This window comes from Amaranthus tricolor, chromosome 10 (genome assembly GCF_026212465.1).
Source record: "Amaranthus tricolor cultivar Red isolate AtriRed21 chromosome 10, ASM2621246v1, whole genome shotgun sequence".
NCBI classification, from domain to species: Eukaryota; Viridiplantae; Streptophyta; class Magnoliopsida; order Caryophyllales; family Amaranthaceae; genus Amaranthus; species Amaranthus tricolor.
Genome location: NC_080056.1, coordinates 3,747,931 through 3,768,315, shown reverse-complemented (window position 1 = coordinate 3,768,315; position 20,385 = coordinate 3,747,931). Strand labels below are relative to the sequence as shown.

Here is a 20,385-nt window from a genome sequence, read left to right as displayed (position 1 = left end):
CGGGCATGTCTTAGTTGCATGGGCAAACCTATAAAAGTTTTAACTTGAAAAGAATGTGGATAAATGAATATATTTAAATCTATTTTATTTTTTTTTCCTAGATCGGTGCAACGGGGTGGGATTCTGTTAGAGGTCCTAATCCAACCCTTAATTAGTATAAAAATGGTTAGGTTGAAAATAAAGCGAATTATAAATAAGTTCTTGTTGATGTGTGCTAAATCAAGTTATGTTGAGAGTTGAAGAAGAATTGCAAATAACAATTTTTATTAAAACTACATACTCAAAATACAAGTTTAATATTCACTTTACCAATTTTAGTAAGATGCACTAGCATGGAACTAGTTATTTTACCTAAATCATTTGTGTTATATGTCATTTTTGTTGATGAGTGACTTAGGTGCAAAATAATCTATGCTTGAAAACGCTCGTTATATAATTAGAGGTTTATTTTTACATTTATTTGCAGTTAAAAAATAAACTGAATTAAGAAAAGTTACTTTCAATTTCCACCAAGTAAATCTAGCAACAAAACACGTAATTTGCATCAACATAAAGTAGTACAACACAAAATCTATGGGTTGAGTTGGGGTGGATTGGGTTCACCAGACCCAAAACTCGTTTTAAGCCCGTATTTTATTTTACAAAGTCCAACCTGATCCATTTTTATTTAAATCCGTTTCAACCCTTATTTGATAAATATGCATGTCTATTTGTTGCTAAAGCTAGCATATTCATTCTTGCACACCATAAAGAATAAATATCAAAAATTCACACTCAATCTCGCTTAGCATTTGATGATTGACGACCTGAAAATATATGCCTCCCACCTGAACAATCACCGGACCAAAATTGATTATCATATAAATTGTTCAATATTTTAAAAAGTATCGGTGATTATCATGTAAAAATTGATTTCGTTTTCAATTTTAATTTTTTTTCGGCTTTTCTTATATGAGACCATCTCACCATAATAATAATTAGTACATTTTGTGAATACTCCCTCTGTCCCATATAATTTGAATCAAAGATAAAATTGTTATTTTTTAAGAAAAAGGTAGATAATGATAATAAATGAAGAGAGAGAATAAATTATATGGATAAAAATTTAAAATAGTTAAAATGTATAGATAAAATAAAAAAAATGGTAGACCATTGAAACAAACTAAAATATAAAATAATAGAAATTAAATATAAATAGGAAGGAAGGAATATTTTTAGCTCTATGGAAAAACAATCAAAGCCTACTATGTCTATACGTAGCAAGTACAATACAAGGCAAAATTCGAATCTCCCATTGTTTTTTAATTAGTTTGGTGAAAACTGAAAAACCTTAGCCCTTCGCACACCATTCTCTTCGTTTCAGTCTTCACTTCTGCAACTTCCGCTCATTCTTTCTTATCCATTTCTTCATCTTCTTTAGATTTGCTGTGTAATTATGTTGTTATTTGTCGAGTTGTTATTTGTCGTTTAATGTAATTATGTTGTGCATTGTGATATGCATTTTCATACCATTGCCTGATATAATCATACAGATACTGTTTGTATAAATTATAATGTGTCATGGGTCAAATTTAATGTTTTTAAAGTTAGGTTGTTGATTCGTCAAATAATGCTTTGAGTTACTCATGGCAACTTATATTTTGTAGTTTTACTTTAAATGAGTACTAATAAAATATGGGCTAACAGATTATCCTTAGATAGATTTTGCTTAGATATTGTAGGAAAATTTGGGTTTGAAGTTGAGGAGGTTTGATGGTGAAAGATGACTGTTGGCTTTTCGTATAGAAGTATATTGTAAAGGAGGGAATGATTGTGGTTTTGGTTTTGTTTTCATGGGTATCGTGTTTCTCTTGATTATGATGCCTTTTTTGTGTTGGTTCAGTGTTTTGTGAACAAATGGCATCAACATTTACTAGCATGTCTACAATGGCGGTTCCTGGTGCTCGTGTCATGGATAAGAAACCTTTTACATGTGCTGGCAAATTATCATCACTGGCGTCCGTATCTTCGTCTAGTGGCCTTAGTAGACGATCCAATGTTGCTTTGCGGAAGTCACATTCTACAAAGATCAATGCCATGGCTAAGGAGCTGTTTTTTAATAAAGATGGTTCTGCTATCAAAAAGCTGCAAGTGAGTCTAACTTTACTTGGGAGCACTTTTGTTATTGTTATTCAAATTTCACAGAATTACATCTATTGATTGTCTTACTAATTCTTGCAAATGTTTCTAATTCTTATGTCTAGAGTGGGGTGAACAAGCTCTCTGATTTAGTGGGGGTCACACTTGGTCCAAAGGGACGGAATGTTGTTCTAGAGAGCAAATATAGTTCTCCGAAGATTGTCAATGATGGAGTGACTGTCGCCAAGGAGGTAAAAATGTGTGCCTTTTTATTCTTTAGTGCGTATGTTTGTACCTTGTTAGAAATTGAATAGATTATTGATGAAAGTATGAAACTATGCTTAATGAGTTTGCTTAATGGGTTTGAAGGTTGAGTTGGAGGACCCTGTTGAAAATATCGGGGCAAAGTTAGTGAGGCAGGCAGCTGCCAAGACTAATGATTTAGCTGGGGATGGAACCACTACATCGGTTGTCCTTGCACAAGGAATGATTGCGGAGGGTGTCAAGGTCTGTAAACAAAGACACATTATAAGATCTCCTTCCAAAAATATTGTGTGCAACGTAATGTATACTAATCTGTTTCTATTAGGTTGTTGCAGCTGGTGCGAACCCTGTTCTAATCACCCGGGGCATTGAGAAGACTGCCAAAGCTTTAGTATCTGAGCTTAAGTCTATGTCGAAAGAGGTAATCAAAGGCATTGTATCCTTGTTAAACAGGCAAATACTTTTGTGTTGCGTATAGTGATTGACTAATGCTCTTGTAGGTTGAAGACAGTGAGCTAGCTGATGTCGCTGCAGTCAGTGCTGGAAACAACTATGAAGTTGGGAATATGATTGCTGAAGCAATGAGCAAAGTTGGAAGAAAAGGTGTTGTGACCCTCGAAGAAGGAAAAAGTGCTGAGAATAGTCTCTATGTTGTTGAAGGAATGCAGTTTGATCGTGGTTTTTTATCACCTTATTTTGTCACTGATGCTGAGAAAATGACAGTAGAGTATGAGAATTGCAAGGTTTGTGACACGCTTCATGAGTAACAGTGGTTTCAACTATTAAGATTCAAAATTGTCTTGCATTCGCCACATTTTGTGGATAATGTGTTAATATTTTCGTTACAGCTGCTTCTGGTTGACAAGAAGATTACAAATGCTAGAGATCTAATCAACATTTTGGAAGATGCTATCAGGGGAGGATACCCTGTGTTGATTGTTGCTGAAGATATTGAACAAGAAGCTCTGGCTACGCTTGTTGTGAACCGATTGAGAGGGTCTTTAAAAATTGCAGCCCTCAAGGCACCTGGATTTGGTGAACGTAAGAGCCAGTATCTTGATGACATTGCTACACTAACTGGAGGTTAGTGATTCTTTATGTTTTTAATATTTATTAATTTTATATTTTGACTCTTGTCTTGCTGAATCTCTCTAATATTAAAGTATTGTGATTTCTTGTAGGAACCGTGATTCGAGATGAGGTTGGTCTTACATTGGACAAGGCTGGCAAGGAGGTTTTAGGTAATGCTGCTAAAGTAGTTCTTACGAAGGATTCATCCACCATAGTGGGTGATGGAAGCACTCAAGAAGCTGTTTCTAAACGGGTAGCACAAATAAAGAGTCTTATTGAGGTAAAAGCTTTTCTTATATTAGTATAGTTATTTGCTAAATGACTTTGTGCTACTTTATACTCATTTATGTTGGTGCAGGTTGCTGAGCAAGATTATGAGAAAGAAAAGCTTAGTGAGAGAATTGCAAAGCTATCTGGTGGAGTAGCTGTAATTCAGGCATGTTTCATTTTCCTTTGGCTATCAGTTATCATCATATCTTTTAAATGGAATTTAGTGTGTGTTTTATATCCAATCCTTGATATGTAGTGCTTCTGTTTAGCATTAATTTGTTTTTTTTTTTTTTTTTTTTTTTTTTTTTTTTTTTTTTTTGTTTAGGTTGGAGCACAAACTGAAACTGAGCTGAAAGAAAAGAAGCTGAGAGTTGAAGATGCTCTTAATGCAACTAAGGTATTTACTAATACAAGGGATTTGTATTTCAAATACTGGGTTGATGACTTAGGTTTCTGTATCTCTGCTATATGCAACATTAGTCAATTGAGGCATATAGTGCATGCATTTAAAATATTCTTGAAGATTGTCTTAATTAGTTTGAAGATAACAAGTAAAAGTCTGCTGTTGGTATCTCTAGGAGATTACAACAACCTAGCACTGACCCTATGCCTCTAAATGGCTCCCAAGTTAAAGGGGTTATATGTATGCGACCTTGCCCTGTATTAACAAAGGACTATTTCCGATTGACCCTGCATTTCAATTTTGCATACAAAATCACTAAAATAGCATATATAAGAAGTGCATGTGATTTAATAAGTCAATTTAGTTTAGTCCATTGTAATTCAAAACCATAGATTAGGAGTGGGCATTTTCTTCAAAGGATTCTATTTTGTAAAATAAAAAATAAGTATATAGTTATGAGGCATTGTCTGTTTGGGAGACAGAATCAATGAAGTTGTCAACGGTAAAATTGAAAAGGAAAAAAACATTTTCACCCTAAACTGAAACATTAAATTGACACCAAAACCCAAAATTTGCGCATATACAAAATCTTTATTGTGTATCATTGACAGTATACTCAAATAGTAAAATCATAAACTGTGTTTACCCAGTCTGATAGGCATGGAAAAACTCATGTAAGCCTGAAGGCCCTGAACCTTTAGCTACTTGAAAATAAATAGGAAACCAGGATATAAGACACATCACAAAATTTATCAAACTGCAAAAGAATAGCAAATGAGCTGTAAGAGGGCGGTTAGTCAGGTGATTTCTGTTAATGAACTGTAACAATACATTAGTTTCTCAATTCATTCATTCGCTCTTAATCGCCCCAAAAGTAAAAGATTGGAAGCTATACAAGATCTATGGAATTGAAGGGTCTACTTAAAACCCAAAATTTATTACTAATTCCGTCAATTTCTTCAGTTGAAACGCTTTGTCTTTCTAACTAAAAGCATAGTCCACTTTGACATCATCTTTTTCAACTAGTACTTGTTGAATAAAAACAAATGTTATTAAGTGAGATATTGTTGGATTTATATTTCCAAATTCCAATCATCAGTATTTTCTACTAATTGATTGATAATTGATGATATTATGGTCAACTCATGCATCAACAAATGTAAAAGTCCAAGTGTTCCAGCTTTAAAAAACTGAGGAAGTAGTGCTTTCCATTGTGAGTTGAAGTTATCATAAAAATTGTCCATCAGATAATAGGTGAAGGAAATGAAATGCTTTAAGATTTTGTCGCATTTATTGATGGAGAGTGGAGAGATGAATTCAGCTTGTAGGTGCATTCACTGGTGTTTAATTACTGCGAAACGAAGGGGATGACTGATGATAGGAAGGACGGTGAAGTGAGAAAATGAGTGTCGGAGAATTTGAGGAAGGGAGGGGCAAGAATGTGATTGGCAAAGCGAGAATAGCAAAAAACTCTGGAATAGGAAAGGCATGGGGACAGGAGATATGGGGAAAAATGGAGCCCACGAAGTACTATCTACTAAGAGCTCTCTCGGCTGTAAAGATGAAAAATGAAATGACTGACTTCCCAGCTTTTGAAAGTTGATAATGAATTTCTTTATCGTGTCTTTTTCTAGGCTGCAGTTGAAGAAGGCATTGTTGTTGGTGGTGGATGCACTCTACTTCGGCTTGCATCTAAAGTGGATGCAATCAAGGACCAACTTGAAAATGAAGAAGAGAAGGTTTGAATCCCCTTAATGCTATCTCTATTGGTTGACATACTTTTCATAGCTTACATAAATATTTTTTGTACAAATATGTTGTTTAGGGTAGCTGCTGTGGGGTGTTTATCGTTCTTCCTAAATCATAAGCCTGTTCTGGTAGCTGAGCCTGCTACTATGACAAGGGGAGCGAGGAGGATGAAGATCCTTTTGGATCATACAAAGTAAATATATTCATTTTGAAAAACAAACTAATTATTACTGAATTAGGAAAAAAGCAATAGAAAACACGTCTGCTTGTAATTAGAACACAATGAAGTTGATCGGTTTAACTTTTGTTTGCAGTTAATCGGTGTAGTCTAAATAAATAACCTATTTTTATGTAAGGATCTTGTTTTTGTTGAGGTCTAATGTTTGTACAATTTTGTCGATCACACATTTTATCTGTCTATTGTTTAGAGAAATTTTATAAGTCGCTTCTGTGTGCTGTTTTTATTCTAAAAGTTGTCAGTTTTTGTTTGGAATAACTTCTGTTATTTCGACTCTTAAATCCACGGGCCATGGCCACAAGACTTACAAAGTGTTAATTTATTAGCAGTAAGGCATTTTGGTTTCACCTTTGATTTTCCAAGTGTAAATGGCATCATGTGTTACAAGTCATATGACTATTGACTAATTACAATTTTTTTTGGGTGTAAAAATGGAGTTTTGGATTGTCTCCTTTATGCTGATCACTGATGTACTTCTAGAAAGTTTCTTAACTGGCTATGCTTTGCAGGTTGGGGCAGATATTGTCAAAAGATCACTCAGCTATCCCTTAAAGTTGATTGCCAAAAATGCAGGTGTAAATGGAAGTGTAGTCAGTGAAAAGGTACAACATTTAATTGCTGTTTTCATAATCAGAGAAATACGAGATAATATATTTGATGAACAATAATAATCTTAGCTTATAAAATCCTGTGGTATCCATGATATGAAACCAAATTCTATCTACACTACTTATTATAGCCAGGTGGCTATACCTTAACAGTGAACACCCATAAAAGGACTTGTAACTTCACTTGAATAATTGAGATGCTTTGATGGGTCATTGCATAGCTTAATAATTAAAATTCGGCCAGTAGGGTACACAGTTGAGCTTTAGAGTGAAATTCCTAGGATAAGGTTTTGCTCTACCAACTCCAGTGGAAGCAAGACTTCTCCGGAGCAGAGATTTATAGATGGGTCAGGAAATTTTGAGGCTTAGATTGGATAGTCTGAGCTAAAAGTCTTGGATAAGTGATAGGATTGTGGTGTAATCCTGCTATCTGATATGGCATGCCATAATCTTCTAAGGCCTAAGCTGTTGCTAGCTGACTTTTTGCTTCTTGGTGCAAAATCCTTTGTTTCTTTTGAATAAACATTTTGGTAAATGTATTTGAGGCGTAGATATTTTCTATCAAGAGTCAATTGAAAAACCTCTTTGTTTTTACATAAGTAAGGTTGCATATAGTTGTCCTCCCAAACCCAGCTTAGTTGAGACTTGGGAGAATGGAATGTTGTTGATATCTGAATCGTGGATTTTAATTTTATAACAATAGGTTTAAGTATAATTTGATGCCAACCCATATAGTATTGATGAGTTAGGGTCTCGGAAGATCAGATACGCACATGCTTTTATTTCTAGGCATATGTTATTTAGACAATGTGAGGGGTCAAATATTGTTCATTAGTATGGATTTCTCAGTCTTATGTGCTTTGCTTCAGGTGCTGGCTAGTGACAATCTAAGTTACGGTTACAATGCTGCCACTGGACAATATGTAGACTTGATGGCTGCAGGAATTATTGATCCAACCAAGGTATTTGCATCAAGCTCTGCAACTCCGATGCTTAATCATTAATGTTCAACTTGGTCCTTTGAACGTCAGTCCGATATATCATATTTGGAACTTTTGAGTGAAACCTGTCCCTACTCCTTTCTCTTTTGTATCTGAGCATGGATCTTGGCATGTAGACTTCCGGTCAATCTATTCCATCTATTTCCTGATGTGACATGAATTGTGCACCTTGATACTTAGCGAGTGAAATGTTATGTGCGATGTTCAGTTGACGATATGAATTTAGTGTTCCAATGAAATCCCCTGGGTGATGTACATTTTTAAGGTGATCCGTCGATTGTTATGACTCAGAGGTTTAAAATAGTATTTTGTTTTCTGAAATCAGGTTGTGAGATGTTGTCTGGAGCATGCATCATCAGTGGCAAAAACATTTTTGATGTCAGATTGTGTAGTTGTTGAGATCAAAGAACCGGAGCCCAGCCCTGCCGGAAACCCCATGGATAACTCTGGTATGTGATTCAATTTGTTGGGTAGAACTTTACCTAAAAGGATTTCCACATTATTGTATTCAAATTTTCTGCCTTTCATGCAGGGTACGGTTACTAAACATAAATTGAATAATTTGAAGAAGCTAAAGAGAGTTAAATGAAGCTTGGGCATCCGTTTTTGTATGATTAGACTACGATTTTACAAAGCTGTAAGATCGCGATTTTTTGGATGAGTAGTTTGTAAGATGAACTTGCGGGAATTTATATCATTAGCCAGTGAAATATATGTTTTGTGTTCAGTCTTCTTTCCTATGCTTCTCCAGAAATTTTTATGTGTATTGATTTCACTCGAATGATGGACCTGGATCGCTGGCCCCAGCCTCCAGCCAACTTCTATCCTCGTAAAACGACCATGCTGGATCAAAGCTTGTGAATGGAGAGCTTAGGAATTGAATTGGTGCAAGTCATGCACGTATTTGATCACAAAAATGTTTTTTTTTTTACAAATTTCCATTACCACCTAATACCACATCGCCCAATGATAATGCATTTGAATGAATTTTATGAAGAAAATGCGATGATTGAAGATGGACGAGCATGACCATCAAGTTAATCAAGAGATTTTTCAATCAAAATTACACTATTTTTCATTCCCATTACCACTATTTATTACCACCTATCAAACGAGTCGGAAAGGTACTTGTGAATGGAGAGATTTTTAGAATTACAATTTTTAACTATCACATCATTCATACTTCTTCCGTTTTAAAATACTTGCTACATTAGACTTAATAATAGGTGTACTATTTATCTTTTAAGCTTATTTTACATGTTGTGGTCAATGTGTAACAAGAAAAGTCAAGTGATTTGAATCGTCTAATATCATACTAAAATAACTATTTTTAGGGCTTGTTTGATCCTATATATGTTGATCCTATATATGTACACTTTGACCCATGATTAGTTTTTGCAATAATGGAGTAATTAGGTCAACTCCAATTAATTCTTATCCGTCACCAAATTTATATGGTATTGGTAACCAACTTTCATCAATTTTCAACCTACATTTGTGAGTAAAAGAAAGATTATGACAAGATCCACGAGGGAATTTGGTCTAATATTTGTAACATAATGATTACCTAATTTATTTTCAATTTAATGTTTATATGGTTGAATAATTTTAAACAGAAGAGAAGTAATAACTACTATAATAAATTTATGGCTAGTGAGAGTTAAAATTTGTATACAATCATATACCTAGAGAGTAGTTAAGTTGGTATGAACTTCGATAAGTAACAATATTGACTATGGTGACTCCAATTATTAAAACTTCAATCTAACTAGGTTCGGATTTACATAGATCATGACTCAGGTCATATTGCTAAACACCTAATTAATATTGGTGATGCTCGTAGAGGTACATATTCGACCCATCCAATACTAATACTTGGATTCCTCCCTAGCAAGAGTCTAAGCCTAATATATCATTGCATGGGCAATCTAGCATGGAAAAGGTTGATCAAAGTGCTCTATAGAGCACCATTGGTGATGCTAGATGTAGCTTCCCTACCAGACAAGATAGAAGGGAATATAGGTATAGTCAAAGTAAATTGACTACTCCACTTCTCCATCAATGTACCAATTGAGATGGGTCATTACTTAGTAATGAGTAATGACCATATCCTCTTATTTGTGCGTGGTATCAACTAAAAGAATACACTTTTTACCTTCCTTGATGGCCACGGTCAACTCCAATTCCACAAAGTCAAACTTTCGGTTCTAAAATGTTTCTTATTATATCATTTGTGGGCAATTTTTTTTACCTCCAATGTTGTAGGGACATCTTTGGTAGGAGTTGTTACACTAACGATCCGCTTCATAATTAAATACTGGAAATAATATTGAAAATTTAACGTAATTCTCTTAGTAAGTTAGTGATTATGCTTGTTCTACTGCAATCATCTTATTTTTCTTATAAATTAATACATTGCTTTACTATTTTTGAGATGTGATATCAAATAGTAATGAACAACTATTAACAAAAAAACTTTTTTATGATCAACTTTTTATTAATTTAAAGGTACAAACAAGATTTTAACTAGAATATAATAAATATCATTTGACGTATTATGGAGCTTCATTATATCATTTACTTAGACTTTTAGTTGAGTTATTTATGTGACAAATATAATTAAGATATTCTCTCTAGCTTCTAGACACATTCATAAAACTTGAGACGATGCAGATTCAAAGAGACTGTGAAGAGAAGTCATAACTCTTATGTGAAATACTTCTCAAAAAAATACAAAGCACGAAATAAGATTGATATCATGACTGTTAAGTCAAGCCTCAAATCTCAACATGATGGAGGCGAGTTCGACCACCTCGTAGCGTACTCCTAGGCTTGCACTTTTGAGAGCGAAGTGGTGAGTGCAAGAAAGTATGAAAGCTTATGCTTTGGGTCAATCAATAAAGTGATTGATGAGGGTGGATTAGAGTGCCTAAATGATGAGAAGGAACGAAGATTGAAGGGTCTTGAAGATGGCTCGACTGGCCGAGCGTATAGGGCTCGATCGAACCAACAAGCAGCAAGCACCCAGTGAGTTCTGGTCAGTGGATCGACCAGGCGAGTCAAATTGATAAAGTCTCACTACTATATTAAGTATGTAGTATATACAAATCTAGGTCTATATACTCTAAATGTTCCACAGACATAAAATTGATAAAGTCCACACAAAATTGAGCCATGAATGAGAATGAGAGTCAAATGACTTGGAGGTGATACTCCATTGGACATCAATAGTTAAATTTTTGAGTGTTATTACATATGCTATAAATACGCTTATGTTAATTCCTCCTCCTTTGTTTTCATAAAAAAAAAATTTAAAAGTAGTTCATATATAAATAAGTTTGAATTCTCAAATCTATTAATTCATTATTATCATCATCCTAATATATTTCATCCATAAAAACTATGATCAAGATATGAAAAGAAAAAAAAGGCGACATTCAATACTCATAAAAAAATGCGGTCAAAAAGTCTCTCAACTTAAAAATATAGTGAGTCATCTAATTAAAAAAATCTCAAACCTATTATCCATTATCCAAATAAATACACTGTTAATTCCACCCAAAGTTGTAATATACACCCAAAGTCTCCCTAAACATATTTGCTTATTGTTGAGAGAGGAAGCATTGTGATGCAGGCCAGCTAAGCTTGGATCCTCTATTACTTTTGCCTGCCACTAAAGTTTCTCATTTTGATTCCTAGTTTTTCCCTTTTGGATGAGAAGCAATATCATTATATGAAATGGCCATGGGTGCATACTTTATGCACCAAAAGAAGAACAAAAAAAGAGTTCTAGAACACAATTTATATATTATAATGTTTGTACCAATCAGATTATACAATCCATTTAGTTATTGATACTACAAAATAGTGGTATAGAAAACAATTTACAGCGTAAATTTTCATGAAGTATCATACTCATGTTAATAAAACTTTAACGATCATATGAATTGTTCACAATTTGTCATTATAATCATCTTATACCACTGCCCCAAACGGTAATGCATTGGAACAATAAAGTTTCTGAAGAATTTGTTACTGATTAAATAGAATAAATATGACCATTAAATTTATAGTTATTAATAGATTATTAATCACCTAACTTTTCATTATTATTAATTGTCATCAATTAATACCAATAATCAAATATATTAATACAATTTACACTTAATTATATCCCAAATTCCTTTTGGGTTAAGTGAATAGTTTCACAATAAAATATAACTTAGCATTCTAAATATCTTTAATCCTAATCCAATTTGAAAACAACATCCTTAGAAAAGTGATGATAATAATGAGATGAAGCTAAGTGCCGTGCATGACATCTTTTGGCCTTTTTCTAAGTTCATGAGATTATTGTATAACACCAAATCCCAAGATCAAATCCAAAAGATTAAAGTTAAATCTCATGTTTTGATTATAATATATCCTACTAATTCTCCATTAATACTCTATAATCTCTTTATTAATCAGAGTATCCGTACGTAACACGGATTTGTTATCTATGTTTGATTTGTTTCCTTTGTAAAAGAATGCAAAATTTAAAGTTATTTTTTAGCATGGTTGGATTTAATGGATAGTCTGGATGGATATGCAACTGACAACACTTAAAAAATGTTATAATTTAATAGTATTGCAATAACGAGTAAAATATAAATTTAGTTGAGTTGATTAGATAGTCACCTTTCAGTCTTTCACACAAGCTGTTAGCGATCAAACCTTGCCATTAGCAAGAAAGCACTTCACCAGAGAAATGCAATATTCACTCCAACTGAGATAAGATCCGATTCTCATACATTTCTCGGCTCGTCTTAAATGAGACCGCCTCACCATGAGAGGGGCATATAATTAGTTGATTTCTCTAATTGATCACTTTAACATACTAAGTATGTATATGGATCAACTTAATAGAAATAATTTGCTGATTGTTTTATTTAAAAATTTATGTACTTTTCTAGCTTTAATCTAGTACTATCTTTTAATTTAAGTAATACTTTATGAAAAAAAGTTAATGTTTTTAGGCCACCTCAAGCCAAAGTACGTACGTCCGTTAGCTGGACGCAAATTTGAAGTTTTTTTTGTTGTTTCGTTTATTAGTGCAAATTTAGAGCAAACCCAAAATGAAATAAATAAACTTATTTTTTTTAAAATTGAAATAAATAAAAATATTTATTTAATTTCTAAATGGGGAACTCAAGATATTATTATTTCTCCTAAAAAAACACATACCGGCCTGTCTTGTATGAGACCGTCTCACGGTGAGATAATCACAAAACAAGAAGTCCATAAGTTAAAAATTCTTATTATTTAGATATTTAACTTAAATATGATGTAAGTCTCACGGTGAAACCGTCATATACAAAAAATTTGTAAAAACCTAAATATCTAACAAGGTATTAACATATGATATTAAAGTTAAAAAAATGTATAATTTACATTATAAGTCATGAAAAAAGGTTAGAATAGACAGTTAATTCCATCAAAAATTCTACTGTACCAAGTCCTAAAAAAGTTGGTAGGAGGACTAAACATCCACTAAACTCATTCATTGATTGAAGATGATCAGATCTCTATTCTCTAACATACACGAACCACCTGTTCATGGTGATGTAATAATCCTCCCTTTACGTCTTTTTTTCTAATTTTTAAATCCCAAAAGAATCTTTTATTTAATTCTATCAAAGATTTCATCTTTCTTATCTATGTCATGCTCTGTAGAGCCTCATCATAGTTTTCTATGAGCGGAATATACTAAGTATGATGATGATCGTATTTGAGGTTTTTTGAGTTCATTTGCGAGTTGAGAGTCTCACTAGGGAGGCAACGAACCTTCTTATCTTTTTTTTTGGATAAGCTAAGGTATATATAGGTTTAAAAATTATATTATATATCCTAAGACTTTAATCATAAAATAAATTTTTAATTGAGTTAGTTGATATGGTATCAGAGCCCGAATAATAAGAGGTCATAGTCTCACGGGTTGAATTTCAACCACTTCTCGCTTAAAGTGAAGAATGTCAGCCTGCCAGTTTTATGAGGAGGGTTTCCGCTACATCCACATAGCCTAAAGGGCTCTCGTGTGAAGAGATGTGTCAGAATATATAATATATTCTGAGACCTTAACTTAAAGTTTTTGGTTGAATTGTTTTCTTAAAATCTGCATCATCAAACTTTTTCGAAATTTAATTATACTTTTTATGAGCGAAATATACAGAATATAATATGAACCATGATTCGTTTTAATATAATATAGTTAGAAACAGATCTTGTGGGTGATTCATCTAAAAATGGTAGTGGTTGGATATAAGAAGAAAGCACATTACACCTGCTGGAATCTGATTGGAAATGTTGTAGTTTTCATGGCTTTAGAATGGTATATATAACACAATTATTATTATTTTTTTATATAGACAGTGGTTTATAGCTATTAATTCTTTGTATCTGGATGTATAATTAGCTAGTTTAGCAGTATGATAAGACCCTAAACCTATACTAATTACCTTTTAGCCATCAAATTCTTCATTATCCTTCCCTAACCTTAACCTAGCTAGGTGGAATCTAGACCGAGGTCTACTTAACTTCATAATCCGAATTATTTGATTAAAAATCCTATTAATATTAAATATAGTCTATTATATATATATATATATACATAATAATATTCAGATCAAAAAAGTAATATATATATATATATATATATATATATATATATATATATATATATATATATATATATATATATATATGTGTGTGTATATATATATATATATATATATATATATATATATATATATATATATATATATATATATATATATATATATATATATATATATATATATATATATATATATATATATATATATATATATATATATATATATATATATATATATATATATATATCGTCGTACACTTATCTCTCCATATATGTACGCGTTGAACCAACTTGACTATATTATTCTATGTTATTATATGTTACTACTTTACACAAGTCAATATTAATATCATTGATCAAATGACTCTAATCGATCATGATTGAAGCATTTGAGCCTAAATCAACTTAAATTCCCCTAAAATTTTAAAATTAAATTAAAATTACACAATATATATATTAAATATAATTCTCACAAAATATATTATAACTTTATAAGTATTTAAAAAAAAAAGGCATCTAAATTAAAATATTATAATTGAAAAAACATATTAAAAACATAAAAGGGACATCTAAAATATAGCATAAGCTAAGTGTTTAAAAACTTTATATTAATGATATGTTCTATATATCTTGTTTCATCAAAAATATAGTGTGGATCGATATTTAATTGAAGTTTGGTTTTCCCTACAAAATATAAAATTATAAAGTTCGAGCAAGAAATTTCTAGTGTAGTACAAAAGTTGGCATAAATTATTTGCATAAATTTCTGATCCCTTTTTTGGAAATGAAAATTTTAAAACCCTTTTTGTTGTGCTAGTTTGTACACTTAAAACCCTTGCTTTTAAATAATAATGAGAACACTAAAAATAACTTCATGAAAAGTGATGGAAGCTTATTATACACAAAAGATAAAATTCTTGCAAAGGAATCCATCTCATCTATAGATAATAAATAAATTATTTTAGTTTTTGTTCTATTTAGATAAGAAATTAAATTAATTAGGTGAAAATAATCATGCTCTCACAAACACCAAATTAAATTTGAAATAAAAATAAAAAAATATATAAAAAAATAAAAAGGGAACAAAAAGGGTCCAAAAAGATAACATAAGATCACATCCACATTAGAAAAGGGTAATGGGCACTATATTAGAACACCATATTGTTCTTTTGTTAGTAAATGCCATAAATTTGGAATAAAAAATGTGCTAATTTATTTATATTCTTAAAGACAAATGAAAGTGACATATGGGAAGAAAAGAGGTGTAGTTAAGTGGTATAAATATGCAACAAATAATAGCCTAGAGGTGTAACATAATTTAGGAAGTACAAAATTTAAGCAAATAAGTTGCATAAAAATTATATTAAATATAGGATAAATCGAGAAAAGAGCAAAATCGGGAGGAATGATGGGAACATATAATATGGGGATGAATTGGGGAATGATAGAAGAAGGTGGGTGGAGGAAAGGACCTTGGACTGCTGAGGAAGATAGATTGCTCATTGAGTATGTCAAATTTCATGGTGAAGGAAGATGGAATTCTGTTGCTAGGCTTACTGGTAAATTTGTTATTTGCATCTTTTTTTCGTAGCGTCTTTAATTTTTTAGAGTACTTGGTAAAATAGTAAATAAATGGTGTTCCAAGTATAAATTAAAAAGCATGCATGCATTCTATTTCTATGGATGCGTACAAGATACGTGTTTAGGGTATGTTTAAACACTTATATATACATGTGTATAAAATCAACTGAACAGCTATAGTTTTTTGTGTTATGTATTAACTAATTTAATATTAATAGATATTGTAGTAATTAAATGATCCAAGCCATGACCTAATTAAGCTGGGGCCTAGATTTTCTCTTGGCTAAATCATAGCAATTTCAATTAAAAGAAACGAATAAACTAGTAAATTAAACTCCAATCCTTAGTTATTATTATTAATAAATATACATATAATTAGAGATGAATTGGAAAGAAAAATAAACAAAATCCTAAAACAAATCATTTTTTTTTATAAACGTGACATATTGATATATTATATATAAATAAGTAAGTAATATCAAAATAATGAGAGAAAAATATTTTGCTAAAACTAGATGTCAATGCATCTCATGCACGATACCACATAGCAAAATATAGACTCGTCGTTTTTTCCATTCTAATTAATTACTTTTAAACATTAATCTCATAATATATCATGTCATTAATTAATTAATTTTGATATAATTTAATATAATAAATTATGAATATATATATACTTTTAAAATAAAATAATTAGGTTTTTAATTTAAAATTTTCATTCATTTAATTGCCTATATCATTTAATGAATACGTAGTATTAATGTGTATAGGATTGAGAAGGAATGGAAAAAGTTGTAGATTGAGGTGGGTAAACTACTTAAGACCTGATCTCAAAAGGGGCCAAATTACTCCTCATGAAGAAAGTATCATCCTTGACCTTCATGCTAAGTGGGGCAATAGGTAAGCTTTTAAATCTTCATTAATCAAAAATGGAGTTTTTAATTTCCCATTTAAAATAAGTATCGTCTTTTTCAGTTTTAAATTCAGTTCTTACCAGTTTGACAATTTACCTCTATAAACAAGATATTTTATATGATCAATTATAATTAATTAATTAAAAGCAATGACGGATTTTGTGTCATTTTGAGTATTTTAAAACTCTTGATGTTTTCAAAAATTATAATTTTAACAATTAAATTGCATCTGATCTGTCAATGAAAAGTTTGATCTAAAAAATTTCGATGGGATCAGACCCCTTCAGCCTTAGGGTATAAAGATCCATCATACTATTAATTAGAAAATTTATACGATCTAAATTTCCACTACAATATCATATATATATATATATATATATATATATATATATATATATATATAAGGTCGCGTTCAGATGCAAATCACGGGTATATGCGAATCGTGAGAATCAAAAAATGTGTTATCCTTTTACAAAAAAGGTGCTACTTTTGCACAAAAACTGTGTTACTTTTGTTTTTAAAAAAATCTGGTACTTTTTACCAAAAAAGTGTAACTGTCAGGAAAAAATATAAATGCAAAGTAACACATTTTACTGAAAAAAGTAACACTTTTTTATGGTTCTCATATAAGAATGGTTTTCACTTGAACTTATATATATATATATATATATATATATATATATATATATATATATATATATATATATATATATATATATATATATATATATATATATATATATATATATATATATATATATATATATATATATATATATTTTGTAACCGTTAGTATAAAATGTCAAACTTAATAATAAATTTCAATAAATTCATTTTTTTTATAATTTAAAATTAATTGTAACAGGTGGTCCACTATTGCTCGAAGTTTACCAGGAAGAACAGATAACGAAATTAAAAATTATTGGCGGACTCATTTTAAGAAAAAGGAAAAAACATCACCAAACAAAAGCCCAGAAAAATCAAAAACACATCAATTAAGAAAACAACAATTTCAACAAGAACAACAACGACAACAACAACAACGATTTATGTCCTTAGACATGAAAAAAATCATGTCTCTTCTTTTGGACGACAATGAAAACAAGTTAACAGCCGTCAATTCAGTTCCTCAAGTACTGGAAACATGTAATGATTGGATAAATAATCCTAGTACTACTGATATAGTAAGTGATCAAGAACAAGGGGTTTTGATCTCTTCATCATCTGAAGAAGGTTCTAATAATGAAAATGATGTTCTTGGCTGTTGGGATAATAATGGTGCTAATTTCTGGAATTTTGATGATTTTCAATGGAGTATTTTATGTGCAAGATCAGCTGGTGTGCGTGATTTTAGTGCTGATAATTATCGTTTTGGTCATGACTTTTGATTTTTGTTGTTTGTAATCGATGAGTTTGTATTTTATTTCGGGGTAAGGGTAAGTTTCTATAAATGGTAAGAATATACGATGAATTAATTATATCCTGTAGGTGATGAGATCCAACTCTGATTCGACTATGAGGATGAAAGTTTGTATTAAAGTTTTATAAACAAGTGTTATAAATTAAATTAGCACCGTTGATGACCATGCAAAGATTAGATAATCAAACTTAATTATGTTTTCGTATTATTTTTTTTTATTTAATCAGGATAAGATTATTGTTAGATAATTCTCCACAAGTAAGGAGAAGAGGCGATGAATTGTTCCTTCTTATAGATGTTGAGAATTGAATTTTTATTATATAGTTTCAACTTTCAATTGATCATCAATTGATAAAATTGTAATGATGATATGTAAAATAGAATGTTTCTAGCAAAAATGTGGTACAAGCTTAATATATTTTTAATATTTAAGTTTTCAAGTCTTAAGAATTGGATCTTGTTTCAGTTGGATCAAATACCGTCTTTTTATATGAGGTTTTAAATTTGAATCTCTTTCAACCATTTAGTCTATCCAATAATAAAAAAATTACAAATCTTGTATATATGCATTTTTTTGAGCGGGGGAATGATTTAGTTATTATGCATGCCTAATGTTTTGTTGCACATAATGAAAGATTTTAGATGTCAACTAGCTTGAAAATATTATGTATTGCATAGGAAATTCCCCTCAAATTGAGATAAGTAAAGTGATTCCACAGTAATTGAGATAAGACCTAATTTTAATAATATAATTAAATAATTAGTTAAACGCAACAAATACATAATTATTGTGAAATTAATAACACGATAATTAACATATAAAGTAAAAATTTAAGTCATATCTTACTTCAATAGAAACAAATATAATATTTTAATGCGAAATTGCATATTTTTTTAAAAAATGGAAAATAGATTTGAAGGAGGAATAGATTTTACACTTTATAAAATCCTTCACTTGTTTTAATCAAATCTAATCCAATCCAACACAAGAAAAGAATAATATATATAGCTTCAACTGAAATGAGTGGATACACTTTTGTCGTTTTGTCTAATGCGTGTATCACATGTCCCATAAAGGGGGCACATCCTAAACTAAAGACAGCCACCCCCTAAATAATATATATGGCATGCCCTAACTTATCAATTATCTCCTATTATCAGATGATATAATTTACTGAATTTTACATTTTTTTAACTCATATAATAGCTTATAATAGCTTTTAGCTTTTATGAACGAAATATATTGATTATAATGTTGATAATGATGAAATAATTCATTTTAAATATTTATGCCCCTGAGTCTTAAATCATTGAAGTAAATTTTATAAAATTATAAAAACAAATTAATAATCTCATAAATTAAATTAGGTTGAAAGAAACCAAATTCAAATAAAATTTGACAATAATTATATTTTTATTTTCTAAAATGATATATTCCCTTATTTATAGGATAATAGGGTTAAAAATTTATAGTTATTTATTTCGAATCATAATGGACTACAATAAAGTAACTCATTAAATTATATGTTGATCTTTTTATCTATGTAAAATTGAAGATAATATTTACTACTAAGGACCAATCAGAAATAATTATACATTATTGGGATGATAAATTGTTGTTTGTATTGTAATAATAAGAATATTAATTTAGATTTCTTAAATACTTACACCTCTATAACAACAACCTAAATTTATTCAAATTTACCTATAAAACTGACAAAATTCAAAATTAACTCGACTCAAAATACATTACACAAAATCGTCATAAACACTCAAACATCCAAATATACACTTCTATTGATAACAAAAAAATCACATTACATAGCATAAGAAAGCACAACCACATTTAACAATACATAATCCATGATAATGACTTACTTAGTTGTAATTATTTAAATAATTCTTTTTTATCATAAATATTTGCAAGAGATTCTTCACACTTTTCACAATTAATCATCTCCGTACACGTTTAATAATCATCCTTAACTTATTCGAATTAATATATTTAACTTTCTTAATTTTTTTATTAATTTGCCTCCATTATTGATACTAGAACCTTTTTTTTTGTCTTATTGGATTGGACTTATCCATTA

At 30.6% G+C, this 20,385-nt stretch overlaps 2 protein-coding genes across 5 annotated transcripts; both read left to right on the top strand.

Annotated features, from left to right (window-relative positions):
• Positions 1–1,233: 1,233 nt before the first annotated feature.
• On the top strand, positions 1,234–8,609 carry LOC130825482 (ruBisCO large subunit-binding protein subunit beta, chloroplastic-like). Of its 4 annotated transcripts, none has more exons than XM_057690734.1 (15): positions 1,234–1,429; positions 1,883–2,130; positions 2,244–2,369; positions 2,488–2,625; positions 2,708–2,803; positions 2,883–3,125; positions 3,231–3,465; positions 3,564–3,733; positions 3,812–3,889; positions 4,049–4,120; positions 5,761–5,865; positions 6,623–6,715; positions 7,591–7,683; positions 8,048–8,171; positions 8,255–8,609. In XM_057690734.1, the coding sequence occupies exons 2-15, from the start codon at positions 1,897–1,899 to the stop codon at positions 8,266–8,268; spliced, it is 1,821 nt and encodes a 606-aa protein (XP_057546717.1). In that variant the 5' UTR covers positions 1,234–1,429; positions 1,883–1,896; the 3' UTR covers positions 8,269–8,609. The 4 variants fall into 4 exon arrangements, 3 of the variants coding, with proteins under 3 accessions (XP_057546717.1, XP_057546714.1, XP_057546715.1); XM_057690731.1 differs by having other exon boundaries at positions 1,235–1,275; XM_057690732.1 differs by having other exon boundaries at positions 1,286–1,472.
• A 7,209-nt stretch (positions 8,610–15,818) lies between these two features.
• On the top strand, positions 15,819–19,044 carry LOC130825834 (myb-related protein 305-like). The gene is made up of 3 exons (XM_057691277.1): positions 15,819–15,936; positions 16,729–16,858; positions 17,738–19,044. The coding sequence occupies exons 1-3, from the start codon at positions 15,819–15,821 to the stop codon at positions 18,258–18,260; spliced, it is 771 nt and encodes a 256-aa protein (XP_057547260.1). The 3' UTR covers positions 18,261–19,044.
• The last annotated feature ends 1,341 nt before the right edge of the window (positions 19,045–20,385 follow it).